Below are 17,578 nucleotides of genomic sequence, written 5' to 3'. Positions count from 1 at the left end.
TGCAGAGGATTTGACGCAGCATCCGTGCCCAATCCACGGCAAATCCCATTAATTCCAAAGGAAATCTGTGCTGTAGTCTATATGGCACAGATTTGACATCCAGGTGCAGAAAAAAATAAAAGTGGCTTGTCACTTCTTGATGCAGAATTCACGTCAGGTTACCCAATGAATGAGTAATCCAATTGTAGGAATGAACAATTAATGATTGTTCATCCCCACAAAGCAGATCATTTGGTTTGAGTGAATGGCACTGAACGCATGTCAATTGACATTTTGCTGATCGGTGCTCAGACCTTAAGACTTAGGCATTCAGATTCTTTAGTACAGAATACTAAAGTATTTAGTACTGTCTGTTCCGACCACTAGGGGGCATGATTTGTACACAGTTAAACAGAAGCTGCATAAAAAGTTTCCCCTAGTGGTGGCAATCAAGATTTGTACAAGTCTGCATATGAGGGAACAGATTAATGGTGCTCTGTTTCCAAAGAAGCGGAGAAGTGCAGGCTTATCACATGCATTAAAAAAGTGTTCCAAATGATTTATAACGCTGTGGCAGTAGCGTCACCTTACTTACGATCGTCTACCTCCATACAATACCTTGGCGTAGTCAAACATGCGCAGGTCCGTGTACATATTGAGCGCTCGGCTCTCCTGTCCACCCTTCTTGTAGAGTTTGGCGGCCTCATGGAACTTGCCCTGGTAGGCGTACACATCCGCTAAAAACAAGTCATCGTTGGAATCTCCTCGCTTTTTCCTTTCCTTAAAAATAGAAGAATAATAAGAGAGTATGTAGACGGTGCGCAAAATACAAACACTCTGCAACCAAAATCTGACATGTTCTGATGACAGCAGCAAAAATAGTAAAAAATTCTGCAGCTTTCTAAATGCAACACTTATTTTCTAAGATCTCTGCTTGCTGTCATTAAATCTACGCTTAGGGCTCATTCACATAAGCATTTTTGTTTTCTGCTCTGCTGTTTTGTCAGAGCAGCAGCAAAACAGAAAAAAAGCTTCAGGTTTACATCCCATTGATTTCAAGAGCTTTAGTTATGCTCAGGTCAGTTCTGTTATGTTTTTCTGCCTTTTTTACTGAAAAAAATAGTGCGAGCTGCAGTCCTTTTTTCCACTAAAAAAAGGAAAGTGAATGAAAAGGACTTCAGTTTCTTTTATTTTACATTATAGTCGATGGGTGACAGAACGGAATGGAAAGGTTTGTTGTCGGTTTACCTGATCCATTTTTAAACAATCATGTGCAGAGGGGGAGAAAGACAATAAAAGGCAAAACAGATCAGTTAAAGACAGATGCAAACGGAACAAACTGGAAACAAACTGATGGAAATGGTCCTTTTTTGACAGATCTGTCTACCAGATTTGTTAAAAAAAAACAAAAAACAGAAACTATGATTTCTAATTAATTCTGTTTTAATTAAAAAAACAAACAAAAAAAAAAACGGATCTGTTAAAGGCAGAAACCAAAATGTTGATGTGAATGAGCCCTTATTTAATCATGGAACTACAGAACTACAACCACAATTCCAAAAAGGTTGGGCCAATATGTAAAATGTAATGAAAAAACGAAAGCAATGATTTGGAGATCTCACCTAACCATATTTTCTGTGCATAAGAGCATGATAGAGAGGCAGAGTCTCTCAAAAACAAAGATGTAAGAGGTTCACCAATCTGTGGAAAACTGCATTTAAAATTTGTGAAACAATTTCAGAAAAATGTTCTGCAATGTAAAATTGTGAAGATTTTGAACACCCCGCCCTTCTACGGTATATAATATCATCTAAAGATTCAGAGAATCTGTAGAAATTCATAACACGCACAATGGTCCCTCTCCTCGAGTCTACAGGACACAGCGTCCATGGTTGGCAAAAAGAATTTCCAATTTCGATTCATCTTAGGCCCAGAGAAGACACCGGCGGTTCTAGATTGCATTGATAAATGGCTTCTTCTTGCATTTATGGATTGCACGGCGAACTGTGTTCCGACAATGATTTTAGGAATTTTCCTGGCCCATGCAGTGATTTGCATTACAGAATTATGCCTGAGGGCTCATAGCTCTCCAGCATTCAATATTGGCCGTTGGCCTTGTCCCTTGTGCGCGTGAGCTCCAGATTCTCTGAAGCTTTTGATGATATTATGTACTATGGATGGTGGGATATTCAAAGTCTTTGCAATTTGTTGAGGAACATTTTTCTGAACCCGTTCCAAAATTTTTAGACACCGTTTTTCACAGATTGGTGAACCTCTTACATTGTGCTTCTGAGAGACTCTGCCTCTCTAACATACTCTTTTTATGCACAGTCATGTGACTTAGTAGAAAATTGACCCTCTAGCTGTTTTTCATTAGCATCACTGACCCAACTTTTGTGAGATGTGTTGCTGCTGTCAATTATTAAAGTAATTGATCAAGGCCTCTTTAACATGGGCGACAGCAATATTGCTGCTATAATATAGCATCAGCGATGCTTTTTTTTGGGGGGGGGGGTGTAGCATTGCGTCGCTACTACCCAGAATTTTCTTGCCTGATAAAATTGCGCGATTGTTATAGCAATAAAGTTAATAGGACTTTCTAATGGTTAAATCGTATTGTACGAAAATTGCAAGTTCATACGATGCGATAAAGAAGGAGGCTCCATAGTGAAACATGGGCTACAAAACATAGCAAATCCCGGCGTACAGAGCATGCCATGATTTTGTAGTCTTGCAATGTAGCAGCCTACAAAACATTGCTCATGTAAAAGAACCAATTGGAAACCATGGGCTTCACATACATGCGATTTGTAGCATTGTTGCATAGTTACAAAATTGTGCAATTTTGTAGCCCGTGTGAAACCAGCCTAAGGCCTCTTTCACACGGGCGACAAAATCGCACAATTTTTTCACAATGCGACAGTGCTACAAATCGCATATATGTGAAGCCCATGTTTTCCAATGGGTTCCTTCACATTTGCGATGTTTTGTAGCATGCAACATTGCGAGTCAAGAACTTTGTGGGTTTCCTGATATGCATGCGACTTGCAAGGTTTTGTAGCCCATGTTTCCCTAAGGAACCTTCCTCTCTGTTCCATCGTATCGCACGAAAACATGGTTTTCGTGCGATGCAATGCAACTTTAACAGTAGGAAATCCTACTGTCAAAGGCCTAAACTAAGCCCTAGCTGCAGGTAAAAAAAAAAAAAAAAGAATACATCACCTAAAAGCGCTGTCTGGCTCTGCTGCATCTTCTTCGAAGTCTCTGTCACTGTTCTTCATCATCTCTTTTGGCCGGAGATTAGAAAATCCCTGCCTCCTGGAAGCGCTGCCTGTGATTGGCTGAGCACTGTAACGTTAAGCCAATCAGAGCCAACACTCGATGAACCAATCACAGCCATTCAATGAATCATTGAATGGCTGTGACTGGTTCATTGAGTGCTGAGCGCTGGCTCCAATTGGCTGAGCGTCACAGTGGTGAGCCAATCACAGGTAGCGCTTGCAGGAGGCGGGGATTTTTCAATCCCTGGCCAGAAGAGATGACAAAGACCGGGAAGAAGACATGACGGAGCTGGACAGTGCTTCTAAGGTGATGTATTCAAAATCCTTGCAAGCAGTGCTACAAAGTCACGCGACTTTGTAGCACCACAAAATCTCTGTATCGCCGTGAGAAAGCGCAGCAATATAACACGGACCACCAATGGAATATCGCTGCGATTTTCTCACACTGACGTTGTGTCACCCGTGTGAAAGTGGCCTAAACTTCATTTTTTAAGTGAAATGGAAGAGGTCTCCCTTCCCCCTTCTGATATGTATTCTCTGTTCTACTGTGAATAAAATATGGTTAGATGAGATCTCCGAATCATTACATTCTTTTTTTCTTCCTTGACATTTATTTACATTTTTTGGAATTGGCGTTGTAATACTTCTCACAGCAGGATTTGTTATAATTGTATCCAGTCTCAACAATCCTCTGTGGACTAAACAGACTAATACAGGTTATCTGCAGTGATACATTGTAACAAACTATCAGGGCAGGAGCGTGTGTTGTGTGGCTAATGTGTGGCTAATCTAATAGAGGATTGACTACACTGGATACAACTGTAACAAACCCTCAGCTGTGAGAAGTCTTAGTACAGGTTTTCAACCACTAAATGTAAATAACGATGTTCACATTCAAGGCTCATTCACACGGGCGTATACGTAAAATGCTGCGTAAACACTGCAGCACTTGAAATGCTTATTGTTCAATTTTCCTTGTGCATAAATAGCGTTTTTTTTGCACGTGTACACCTTTGTATGTACTGCGCATGTTACGTGTGCAAAATTAAATGCAAGCAGGGAAAACAGCCTAGAATGAGGTTCTTCCTAGTACTTACGTATGCATTGTGTATTATACGCACCTATCGAGAACAATAGGGCTCTTATGAGCGTACTATGTGATAAAATAGAGCATGCTGCAATTTTTATGTGCGTAACGTATGCAATGACTATACGCAAGTGTGAATGGATCAATTAAAATCCATTTACTTTCATTGACTCTATTCACTGCGTATTGCGCATACGATATACGCGTGCATAATACGCTTGTGTGAATGAGCCCTCACTGGCGGCAAGCAGAGATCTTGAAAATAGTATATTATAAAGTGGCACACTTTTGCATTATGCAATGATGAAGCTGCTAGGGTAATGTATCCTGATGATAACTGGAACCAATACACCACAGGACCCACCAATAGACTCCTCGGTGTCCTCAAATGGAACTGGCTGCTTTCTGACAACCCCTCAGCTTGCAAGGGGTTAACCGTTAAATCCTGACTCTAATGCAGTAATGTGATGGCAGTAACTTCAGCCTTGGTGTCTGGAAATAACAGGTGGTTCTGAGGGAACATTTGGGGACTGAACCTCATTCCATATGTCTCATGCACGGTCCCAGGTGTGGACTGGAGTGAAAGGAGCATTGTGACTCGGCCGCTGCGTGAGCGCCATGCTGACAGCGCCAGACTGGATTTAATATAAGAGCCGAGCCTCTAGCCTATAAATCTGGTGACTTCCTAAATATACTTTCGCCCTGTCTGCAGCAGTTATTAGCTCCTCTCTCACGCCAGTGGATCTGCATTAAATTACACGATGCACAGCAGGGACTTGAATAGCAGAAGCCACTAGAGGTGATCTCCTGACCCCGGCCTGGCGGGCCGCAGAGGCGCAATACAAGCAGGGACGAGCGCCACACCGATGATGCTGGAATCTATAGTAACTACTATCACTCCCCAGAATCTCTGCAGATGGGAGATTTATTCTTCACATCTGCTGAGCTCTGTCTAAGGATAGGTCACTGGGGTGCAACCTGCGGCCCTTCAACTGTGGTGGAACTACAACTCTCAGCATGCCTGCTGACTGCTGCCAAGGTGACTGCGAGTTGTAGTTTCACAACAGCTGGAAGTCAGAGACTTGCACACTATAGTGCTTTGGGGGGGTCCAGCCTCTGGGATTCCTACAGTTGTAGTCCTGAAGATAATGATTAGGCCTCCGACACACTGGCATTTTTTTTATTTGCGTGTTGGATGTGAAAAAAACCAGACGACACACGGACAGCATGCAGACCCATAATATTCAATGAGGCAGCAGACATTACTGAGTTTTTTCATGCAGATAGACTGCATGAAAAACCTCATTGCATGTCCTATCGTCCTATTCTTGTCCGTAGTAGGATAAGGAGAGAAAACAAGAGAGAAGCGCCTTAGAGACTAAAGTGTAACTTGCAAAAAAAAAGTGTTATGTCATTTTTATTATAATATGTATATATACATATATATATATATATATATATATATATATATATATATATATATATATATATATATATGTGTGTGTGTGTGTGGAAGAAAATTATATATATATATATATATATGCAGTAAAGAAGAGTTACATGATGTGGGCAGCTCACCCTAAAGCGGGGAACCAAGTGGAAGATTTGGTACAGCTACAGAGGGAGTTCCATCATTCTATGGACTCCCCTCTTCTAATATTCACTGGCACTTTCTTATGAGCGTGGATTCTTTTATTTATTACAACATTCTATTCTTCTCTGTATTAGGATGTGCAAATGCATGTCAAAGTATGGGCAGTCCATGTATGGGACAGGTGTTTGTGTGGTATCCAATGCAATTTGAACCCAACCATTTCGGGCGCAACTCAGGCATACAGTAACTGTGCAACCAGACCTAAGGAGGTATTCCCAAAATTGACTTTTTTCATCTAGCCACAGGATAGGTGATAAAAGTCTGGTTGGTGAGGGTCTCAATTCTGAGACCTTCCCCGATCCTGAAAAAAGGGGTCCCATGCGCCCCTCTTCTCCTCACTGCACCCTCTACAGTGAGAAGGAGCTCTAATGGAGCGGCAGCTGAGCATACACGGTACAGTTCCATTCAATCCAATTTCGCTGACGGTAATAGCTTAGCGCTTATACTTGGCTATCTCTGGTAGTCCCATTGAAAATGAACAGAGCATATGCATGCTCGGTTGATACTCCATTCAAGCTCCTCCTCACTGTGTCGGGTGCAATGAGAAGGAGATGGAGGTGCAGGGCCCGTTTTTAGCGAGGAAGGAAACGTCCATCTTATTCTCCAGTCACATATTTTTATCGGTTCATTTTCAGGTTGCTATGAAAGTCCCAATAAATGATGATGATGATGATGATGATGATGATGATATTGGCAGCTGCTGTCGAGTCCCCATCCTGGACTACACCAGTATTGTGTGCGGGAGCCGTACGGATATCATGTAATATAAGACATTCAGGTTGCAGGAAACTCACATTTATAACCTGGATGAGGTCACCGAACCGAAAACAAACAAGCAAAGGAAGGAAAGGGAAAAATGTGCAGAATAATCTGTGACACTCCCAGCCCCCGAGACCCACATATCAGACAAAGCTGTCTCAGTGAGACGGCTAGGTATACAGCGGCGACATATCCTGCAGCACCGTACCCAAAATGCACCCTGTCCCCAGGAGTTTTGTTGATGTAATGTAATGTCTATTGGTCTTATAAGACGTTACATCACTGGAAAGAGATCAGACATATGGCATTTTACCTGTCTAATCCAGCTGCTTCTCTTAGAAATAAGTGGCACCAGGAATGCAAGTTATTGGGGGATTCATGCTTGTTGACCAAATGATCCATCGGTCAAAAGCAATTAAAGGGGTTGTACCAAGATTGCAAGTTATCTCCTATCCATAGGATGACACAAGATACTCGTTCTCGAGATCAGAAAATTTTGGTACTACCCCTTTAAATGTTTATAGCCTCCTTACAGGGAATGTCTAGTTCAGGCAACCCCTATCCAAGGAAAGATGATTGTAGAGGATGGTTATTGAAATCAATAACCCTGCAGGTCGTCCACAGGGAGTCACTCTTTATAGCCACTCTGTCCCCTATCTAAAAGAAGGTGGGCTGAAGTTTTGGACCCCATTGTATCACAGCAGTGTGCTTCCATATAGTCTAATAGCCTAAATGGCCAATTTCATCAATGCTTAAGGAACCTTCCAGACCCTCTTTATTCTTCCAACATCGCCACGATGATTCTCAGATTACATTAATCACTGGTAATTACAGGCCGCTCTGATTGGCTAGCGCTGTTCATGTCAGCAGCGCTGACTAATCCGAAAGCAGCAAGCAGTGTCTAAAGTAGTCCGTGTTGGAAGAATGAAGAGGGGCCCATTGGCAGACAAGAGGATGACATCAGACAATATAAATCCCTCCAGTCCCTGGACAAACTGTGTCCCTAGGACTGGAAGGTCGCTTTAAATTAACTCCAATGCATTAAGTTGGGTTTTGTTTGACTCGTGATAGGAATCAGCAGAACAAAGAGGTAAATCAGGTAAACATGGGGATACAGACTTCACACAGAAACTGCAATCACTAAATTTCAGCTCATGACCTCAGCAGGGGACATACCTCAATACTGTTGATCAGTTCCAAGTAGCGAAGATCCCTTATACGTATAAAAGCCTGATAAGAAGGGGGGAAAGAGAGAAAATTAAATAATCCCTTAATAATATTTAAATTGCTAATCACAGTTACACTGAATGCCCCCTTTATTAGAGCCTCCGGCCCTCTCACATTTGGTTGTCCTCAGTATAGAAATAACCCCCGTGACCGCGGAGTGCGGCATAAAGTCACATGACAAGTTTTCCGTTGATCAGTTTCAGTGTGAATCCACATTAGATGGGAAAATCCAGCGATCTGAGAGACTTACAACAAGGCCGGTCATCGGTGTTAGACTAGCCGGGACCTCACCGCCAACCGCATAACGGCGTGCAGAGTATACCGAGAATGGCGTGATCAAGGAAAACATCCAGCAAAGGGGGATCCTGTAGACGGAAACAACTCGTCCATAAAAGGAGCAGGAATCACTCTGACTAACAGGCATTGCACAGTCAGCCAAATACAACACTGGTGCTCCAACTAACCTGTCCGAACACACAACTCGCCGTTCCTTAGTACGGATGGGATTTAACAGCAGACGATCAGTCCCAGCACCATTGTGTCCAAGAGAAACAGAAAGGAGAGACTCCAGCGGGCAAAAGAGCGCAAAACTTGTATCACTGAGCAGCAGGAAAAACATCACCTGGTCAGATGGATCTCGATTTTTGCATCGAGCTAATTGGAGGTCACAATTTGTCGTGAGCAGCATGAATCGATGACCCCTTCCTGTCAGCTGGTCAGAACATGTCAGCACCTCCATCTAATCTGCGGCAAATACAAGAAGCTTCCTGTCCGCAGGGGCCGGTATTCCTGCACAGCGATTTCATTACCTAGTGGAATCTACTCCTCAACAAATTGCTGGTTCTGAAGGCCAAAAAAGGTCCAATGCGCTACTAGATGGGGGTGTAATTAAGGGGGCGTTCAGTGCATATACAATTATGGACGATGTCTTCTTTCACATATGGAATAAAACGTCCCAGCATGCCCTGTAAATCACTATTCAATTCACATCTTAAAACAACATCCTATCTGAGCGTTACAACTTACAGATATTATGAGGAGCACAGATTTGCTGCACATTAGTGTCTTGTGATCTGCATCAAAGAAATGTAATTACTGTAAATGGCTTCAGATTGCAGCACCTCACAATGGTCAGGTTTACCTGCTGTCACTCCTCTAGAAATCACTTCTCAGGATGACTCAAGCTAATAGGACCATAATGGCTGACACAATGTTATTGTTGCAGGGCAAAAAAAAAAAGTAATTTTCAGTCGTCGGGATAGTAATGACAGGCTCCCGATATCCGTGTTATAAAGGAATCACTCTTTGTACAGTAATTGCTGTTTCTAATTTAAAGGTTGTGAGCTGCGGCTCCATCTTGGGGGTTGGACCCCTACAGATCGCACATTGTCCTAAGGAAAGGCAATCAATGTTATGTCTCTAAAAAAAACCTTTAACTACTTCAGGACCGGGGATTTTTCATTTTTTTATTTTCATTTTTCATCTCGCCTTCCAAAAATCCTAACTTTTTAATTTTTCCATTGAGATGGCCGGATGACAACTGTTCACTTGCGGGGCAACTTCTATCTTTTAATGGTGCCATTTTTAAGAGAGGAGAGATGCACAAAAAATGAAATTGCGCTATTTTTGGTAGGTTAAGATTTTTAGTGTTGAAAGTGCATTATGAAGGACATATGAACTTGGTTCTGTGGGTTAGTAGAATATGGTGATGCCAAATTGATATAGTAAATACAAATTTATCTTAACCAAAAATTGCTTTCTGTCACCGTATTCTGAGACCCGTATTTTTTTTTTTTTTTGTCGATTGTGCTGTGCGAGGTCGCGTTTTTTGCGGGGTGAGCTGTAGTTTTTATTAGTACCAGTTTGGGAAACATGACAAAGAAAAAATGGGTAGACATGTAACATCGCCCTATAGTATTGTTTTAGATATTAAAGGGGAATCCACTCACCTGGCACACGGTGGGACTCCTGGATAGGAATCCCACCGGTACCTAGTGTCTGAGTCTGCGTATCAATATAACTCTTCGTACTCCGATCCAGGGCTCTGTAGAGACGTCTCGGAGGTATTCAGCCCTCTGGTATCCAGGGGCTTACAGCCAAGCCAAAAGGAGAAAAAAAATAGAAAAGGCTCTGCACTCCAGGACTGGGAGTAATTTTAAGACTCCATGCTCTAGCCAAAGGAGTAAAAAATAAGATTCTTAAGTAATCTTAAGATTACTCCCAGTCCCAGAGTGCAGAGCCTTTTCTGTTTTTTACTTCTTTAGTTTGGGAAACATGTCTTTTTGATCACGTTTTATTTACATTTTTTAGGAGTCGGCTATCAAGAACAATGATACCAAATATGTGGGGGTTTTTTAAATCGTTTATAGATTTTTTATGGGGAAAATAGGAAAATAGCTTATTAGATTGGCAGGACTTTTTTTGCCTAAGGCCTCTGCTGACAGTTGTTTGCTGGGCTGATACTCTTGTGCACTGAGCTGATTTTTGCAGGAAGCAGACAGCTCCATTCCAAGTGCAGTGGCCAGGCATGGTATCGCAGGCCAAGTTCGCATTTCATTGAGAACTTGGATTGCAATACGAAGCCTAGCAACTGCAGTAAGAAAAGAGAGCTGTCTGCTTCATGCAGAAATGAGCTCAGTAAATGTATACACTGGCCCAGCGATCAGCTGATCACTAGGGGTCCTGGGTGACAGAGCCTTACCAATCTACTACTGATGTCCTATCCTGAGGACAGGTCAATAATAGCTTACAACTGCACAAGCCCTTTAATGTGAACTGGAGGATCGCTTTAACATTCTGAGTGTTTGTGATGCTGTTTGTGCGGTGCCAATGTTTTCAGCAGAGTTTGTGTTGGTGTCAGCAGTTTTACATCCTCACCCCAGACAGGATGGTGCTGTGAATTACAGGACGTGCCTGGGACCTTCAGCATGGGAATACGCAGCAAACAAACAGATCATATAAGGTCAGACAAAACAACAAAGCATGCTGGTGAAACAGGAAACAGCTTGTCACCTTCTTAGCCGTCTCAAAATCCAGGCCTTCCAAAGCTTCCATGGCCAACTCCCTCCAGTCCAGATCGGTGACCCCCAGGCAGGCAATCTGATAGGCCTCACAAAACATCTTCCTTTCCAGGTACTGATACATTGGAGTGGACTGCAAGAAATACAAGTGACAATAACACAGAATGTCCCAATAGTCTGGAACAACCAACAGTCTGGTCCCATGGATCCTGGAGTACTGTTCAGTCACTTTAAGTGAATCCATCTTTTTAAAGAGGTTGTACCACAATTACAAGTTATTTCCCTTCCACAGAATAGGAGATACCTTGCTGATCGGTGGGGGACTCCTGTGTCCGTCTCTCCCCGCAGTGAATGGAGCACTGGCCGAGCATCCGCAGTCAGCGCTCCATTCAATTCAATGGGGCTGATGGAAATAGCCAAGCGACACTCACTCGGCTATCTCCACAGTCCCATTGAAAATGAATGGAGCACTAGTGTGCTTGTGTAACCAGCGCTCCATTCAGTCTCCTCCTCCTCACTGCGGGGGTGCAGTGAGGAGGGTGGGGGACATGGGAGTCCTGTTCTCGAGATTAGTGGGGATCTCAGCAGTGAGACCCTCACGGATCAGCAAGTTGTGATAGAGGACAACTAGCGATTGCAGAAGAAATCCCTTTAAATACATAATTACATTATCAAGGCATAAGGGCTCCTACGCACTTGCATTTTTTAACGCTTTTTTAAAGGCAAATGTCAATGGGATATTCTAATGTTAAAAACGCATCGCAAGTTTGTGCAATTCGTTTTTAACATTACAAAGATCGATTGACATTGGCGTTAAAAAAAAACGGAAGTGGTTATGAGCCCTAAAACAGCTGAGCCGACAGGAACGCTGCCCATTAATTCACTATGGATCTGATGCTTCAAGTATCTCAATTATACAGATCTACAACCTCATAGGCCAGTCTCACCTCACATGGGTCGGATTCAGCATGTGGGAGCCCGCAGCGGAATCCGGCTGCAACTGCAGTCAGTGTCAGCGCAATAATGTTTAAATCTGTATTGCGGATGGACCTGGAGGCTCGCCGTCGGACGTGCGCAGAACAGATTTTATTTCAAATTGGGGATGGGCCGCGGGTTGGAAGGCTTCCATTGACTTCAATGGAAGCCGTCCATGCAGAAACTGCACAAGAATAGAGCACGCTGCGATTTTATTTCCGCAAGCGAATCATGCGAATTCTCTATTCTTGTTAATGGATGCGGAGTACTGTGGATCGTGTGAGACCAGCCTTAGGCTAACTTCCCACGGGAGAGTGCGGTATGGGGTTGTGAAATTCCGATCTCATATCGCGCTCCCCAGCATGTGAAATCCTGAAGGATGCGAGGCGTATTCATGCCAAAAGAGCCTCATATCACTTCAGGGCTGCAGGGATCCTCCGGCCCCACTAAAAACAACAGGGCTGTGATGCGAGATCACGCAGCCAGATAGTACATGCCGTGATTTAAAGTGCCTCCTGCATGAGCACTTATGTTCGGCACACAGCATGTATCTCCCTAAGGCTGTCTGCTCAGACCTTCCCCATTAGTCCTGAGTTGGCTGTGGGGATGCAGCTCCACCATCATTCAGTTGCAGTTGGACTTGTCATAAGTTAAGAAGCGCTAACTAGGCAATGGGGCACTACTGCGGGCATCTTAGCAGCATTTGAGAGGCACTACTAGGGTATCTTTAAGGTGTTTTAGGAGCACGACTATTGTGTGCCACACAAAGAAGGCACTATGAAAGTGTGGCGTGCTAAGGGGACTTGGTCGAGTTAAAGGCATGGCTTATTGTAAAAAAAAAAAAATTGGCACTACATCCACCACAGGTATTTAGGACCCTTTTACACTGAATGATTCTTGCTAGATTATCTGAATGATAATCGTTCAGTTCAAGTGCCTGCATGATCTGAACGACAAATGATAATTTGTTCAAGCTTTGGTTGTACAGGCATAAAAATCTAACGATTGGCTTGTGTAAACAGGCAGTCTCTCATCTATGAGCTATGGCCTAATTATTGTAAATAGAGGAGGGCAGGCCAGAAGGATCCGCAACCCGTTCTGCCTCCATTCACTGAGCGATTATCACTGGGGTGATTGTTGGGCACTTCTGCATCCAGCTGCCATCCCGTGTAGAACAGCCCTATCTCTCTTTATACTTTGAAAGTTGGGAGATATGCATGCTGTGATCACACATATGCACCTCAAATTATAAAATATCAGGGCAGCCATGAATTTTCAGCCTCACCTGCGGAACATCAACAGACGACATGGAGTAGACGTGCAGACAGAAGATTTTGGAGCCGTTGTAGCCCACCACAAAGCCCTGGAGCTTCTGCTGGTGTACAGGGAAGTTACTGGCTTTGATGTTTAGGTATCCTCCTCCAGAAAAGCACAACATGTCTTCGCACTGCGTGTTCCAGGCTACACTGTTAGCGTTGGGCTCCTAGATGTACAGAGGAGAGGTCAGAATGAGATAGGAGTAGGAAATGATTTACCATAGTCAATATCGAGCATAAAATCTAAACCAGGGGTGTCCAACCTGTGGCCCATGGGATGGCCGCATGCAACTCAGGATGGATATGAATGCTGTAGATTGGCTGTTTAATGCAACAGGAAAATTCCCGGGAGGCCAGCCTCTCTGTGGGCTGGCCGCTGCGCTTCATTATATACGCGGCCGGCCACTGTCAATCGCAACTTAACTACATGTGGTTAGCCATATGTAAAAGAACCATAGCGGTTTGCCTGCCCAACTACTACTCTGTGAATGTGAAGTAATGGAGTACGGAGACACTGGCACGCAAGGGAGTGAGACTGGCACTGACAGTTTGGTGATTGGTGTTGCTGCTCCTTGGGGAGCCTTCTAAGCCAGCAACCCCCTTCATTAGTCCAGAGTTCCGGTCTCCAGGTCATGCTAAAAAGCTACCAGCCTGGAGGCATCGGAACGAACTCAGTGGAGCAGCGGTGAGCCTCCTGGCATCGCTGTTAGCTCAGCCTCTTCCTGACCCCTCTCTAATCATTTCTTGGGCTACAGCTAGGCCAGTGCCCGGCATCAGTACTGTGAGCGAGTCTCGCGGGTGGCCCAGTGAAGACAGTAATTAGTAGACTAGCCAGGTCAGCCATGCTAGCTGCATTATTTAGAAGTCATCAGTTCAGTGTTGCCTACTTCTGTGTCTCAGGTGGGGATTAATTGATTATGTGAACCTTAAGGGATGCAAATTCCACCTCTAAAAACTGTGGCAAAATCCATGGCTTTCTGACGGTTGTTACTGTGGATCCACAGGTGGATTTAGTCCTGTCAATCGGCAAAATCCACGTGTGGAATTTCGACACGTTTTGTTAGTGTATTTAACATGTGGCCAAAGGCAACTCTTCTTTGAATGCGTGGCCCAGGGATGCCAAAACGTTGGACACCCCGAGTGCAAACAAACGAGGAGACTTTCCAATCTTGACCTGAAACAACAGCTCCTTGGTTGTGATGTCATATACTAGACAGGTGTTGTTCTCGTCCACTACGGCGAGCTTGTTGCGGCTGGCGCTCATGTCCAAGCATCGGACAGATGTTGCTTGTTTCAGTAAGGTGATGGCAAAAAGATTGTCCACAAAGATCTTCAGGATCTAATTACAAGAGACGGAGAGAATTATAAAGATCACTTCAAGCTAATAAACCACATAAGCCTCAAGGCAATAAAGTGCTGTGTGATGGGATGTACAGGGGGCTTTAATTTACATTACACCCCCAAACATATTGAGTATCGCCGCATCTGAAAAAGTCCCATCTATCAATAGAACGCCACGGAGGTGGGGTGGCAGTTTTTTTTTCCGCATGCATAATTCGCTGTGCATCTGCATGGAAAAGACAAAGAATCTGCAATCTTCCACAAGCTATTAAAATCAAGTCCACGATCATGCGGAATCTGTGCGTGCCGTGGACATGAGGGCTTAAAGGGTTAATTTCCTAAACTCTTGGACAACCCTTTTAAGACTTTGGCGTTCATGAGCTATAATGACATATGTTAACATTCACTACTGCACTGCACATGCTCTAAAAATTTCTACCTGCAGCATGACTTTAATAGGAGAACATAAATGAGACTAATACTAATAACTAATAGAATGCTCAGGTCCTCCATGAGGCTTTTGGCTGGCACCATCTTTCTGACAAGGTGCAGTTTTCGCTAGTTGAAGAATACGTGACAATGAATTTCCTTGAAGAGAAGTGCATTCCTACATAGGGAAACGCAACTACATGAAGATTAAATAGCCTCACAGCGCCACCAAGTGGTTATGTACTAGAATATTAAAAGAGATTTCCAAAAAAAAGGATCGTAGCATTCGTTACGACCTGTACAATAAATTAACATGAAAAAAGCTAAAAAAGTATATAATTTTAGTCTAGTCTTAATCATATCAACTCGCAGAAAACATTTATTACATCATTTATGCTGCATGATAAATGCAACGAACTGTGAAAGAGCTAACGATTATTTCTATGTCTGCATAAAATAAACGACAAACGAAGAGCGAACCGCTTGACGTTCGACGAGTTTACATTGGACAATTATTGTTCAAATTCGCACAACCCAACAATTTTTTAAAATGCTAATAATTCTGTGTAAAATGGCCCGTAACTGTTCAAAAAACAATGGCTGGATTGATGTTTTTTTCTCCCGGCCCTCCAAAGTTATAAAATACATTATACGTACCCAGAAAATATTGCCAATAAAAACTACAGCTCGCTACGCAAAAAGCAGCCATCATATGGCCATGTTGATAGAAAAATTATAAAGTTATGGCTTTTGAAAAATGGAGATGAAAATTCCCCAAAAATCATTGTGTCCTTAAGGGCCATTCAGACGAGCGCTGTGGGCGCCCAGTATAGCCACGTGCAAAGATCGCGGCTATACTAAACAAATGATCACAGGAACAGGTTAATTCAAGCTACTTGAAGTAGCCTGTTCATATGATCCAAGGTGCGTGCCTTCCAGCTCCCATAGGAGTGAATGGAAAGCACGCACAAAAATAGGACAGGTCCTATCTTTGCGCGCACCACGGAGCCGACATGCAAGTTTGCACTCAAATGTCCCATCTTTGTTAAAAGCACAGATTGTGTGTGTCTATCATTCTTTAATGTGAACTCTTCTATAAGTTCCTATAGAAGTGCTTTCTGTACGCACCTCTAATGCACGCCCACAGCACTTGTGTGGATGAGGCATAAATCTGCAATAGGCTGCATCACTAAGGCCCAATCTCCATGGGGAAAATAGATTTATTATATCCGCGTGGGTCATAGGATATCATTGACCACCCGTGGTTAATTAAATAGTCGCGGATAGTATTTTTAAGCGATTTGCGGATGGACCGCGCAGGAATTAAAACAAAGCATGCTCTATTTTAACGCGCATCACGCGCAGATGGGCTTAATTGTGCTCTATCTCAATTGATTTCCCGCATGCAAAAAAAAAAAAATAAGACAATAATGCACCCGCTGCGGAAATCCTCAGTAGAAATCCGTGAGGGCCATCTTTTTCCCATGGACATGAGGCCTAAGGGGTTAAAGGGATTTTCTGAGATTAAAAAAAAAGGCTGCCAATAAATATGTAAAATGAAGAGAAAACCCTATACGCCCTCCCTCTGTGAACCTTTTACATGCTGCAATTTACATTGATCGTGCCATGTAAGGGGTTAACAGTGGGGATGTGTTCTCACTGATCCCCGCTACTGTAGCAGGAGCTCAGCTGTCATTCACAGTCGGATGGAAGGGCTCATCCACAGGACGTAACTATACGTTTGCGGGAACCTTTTCTCACCCAGGACGCACATACCGTAAAAGCCCTGGGCCAGGAAGGGGTTAATGTGTGCCTTTACATAACTCCTCAGTTAATTCAGGACGCACCAGTAGTAGCAGCTGTGTTTTCAGATGACCTTTCTATGCTTTGTTTTGAAATATGGTACTATAAAGGGTTAATAAAATTACCTGTCCATTTTTCAGCCCCACTAATAAGCCTTCTCTTCCTGGAGGGCCTCCAATCACCTTTATGTACCGGATTAAAGATTCCATCATCCACTCTCGCTCCTTCACACCTTTAAAGGACAAGCACTGCAAACGCTTCTCCTGTATTAATAGAGAGAGAGAAAGACGTTTAACGGATGCGCAGCCTCCAATATAAACAGATCACAGCAGATAAGGATCAGTAGCATCAGCGCATAAAGCAGCATGCAATAATATAGATTATTTACTCCCCTTTGCGTACATAGCGTCAACGTTATCTGCATGTATACCGATCACATATATCATTCCAGGTAATCAACAGAGGTCACAATAGAATGTAACACAGTGTATCAGTTTTGTACCAAAGACCTTTTTATATAGCCCAATTATTAGGTATGAACGTTCATCCAAACGTTTGTTAGCCCGATTGCCAGACTGTGCAAAAGAGAAGGGGGTTATACAGGGGTTGGCACAGCTGACTCATCATAATTACGATCACTCAAGCACATAAACAATTACTCGACCCGTCTAAAAAAAAAATTAAATGAGTGCCAATTGATATCTTTG

General features: G+C 43.2%; 1 protein-coding gene across 1 annotated transcript in view; it reads right to left on the bottom strand.

Moving 5' to 3' along the window:
- IFT122 (intraflagellar transport 122) overlaps window positions 1-17,578 on the bottom strand; it is a 67,078-nt gene that overhangs the window by 28,273 nt on the left and 21,227 nt on the right. The window contains exons 12-17 of the mRNA XM_066597000.1: window positions 16,997-17,134; window positions 14,473-14,637; window positions 13,268-13,465; window positions 11,000-11,140; window positions 7,937-7,990; window positions 598-759 (exon numbers count right to left, since the gene is read on the bottom strand). Of these exons, the coding sequence (XP_066453097.1) occupies window positions 598-759; window positions 7,937-7,990; window positions 11,000-11,140; window positions 13,268-13,465; window positions 14,473-14,637; window positions 16,997-17,134 (858 nt within the window). The remainder of the gene's footprint in view (window positions 1-597; window positions 760-7,936; window positions 7,991-10,999; window positions 11,141-13,267; window positions 13,466-14,472; window positions 14,638-16,996; window positions 17,135-17,578) is intronic.

The sequence above is a fragment of the Eleutherodactylus coqui genome, chromosome 3 (assembly GCF_035609145.1).
Source record: "Eleutherodactylus coqui strain aEleCoq1 chromosome 3, aEleCoq1.hap1, whole genome shotgun sequence".
Lineage (NCBI taxonomy): Eukaryota > Metazoa > Chordata > Amphibia > Anura > Eleutherodactylidae > Eleutherodactylus > Eleutherodactylus coqui.
Note: the sequence above shows the minus strand (reverse complement) of the source record. Positions and strands in the feature narration are given on the sequence as shown.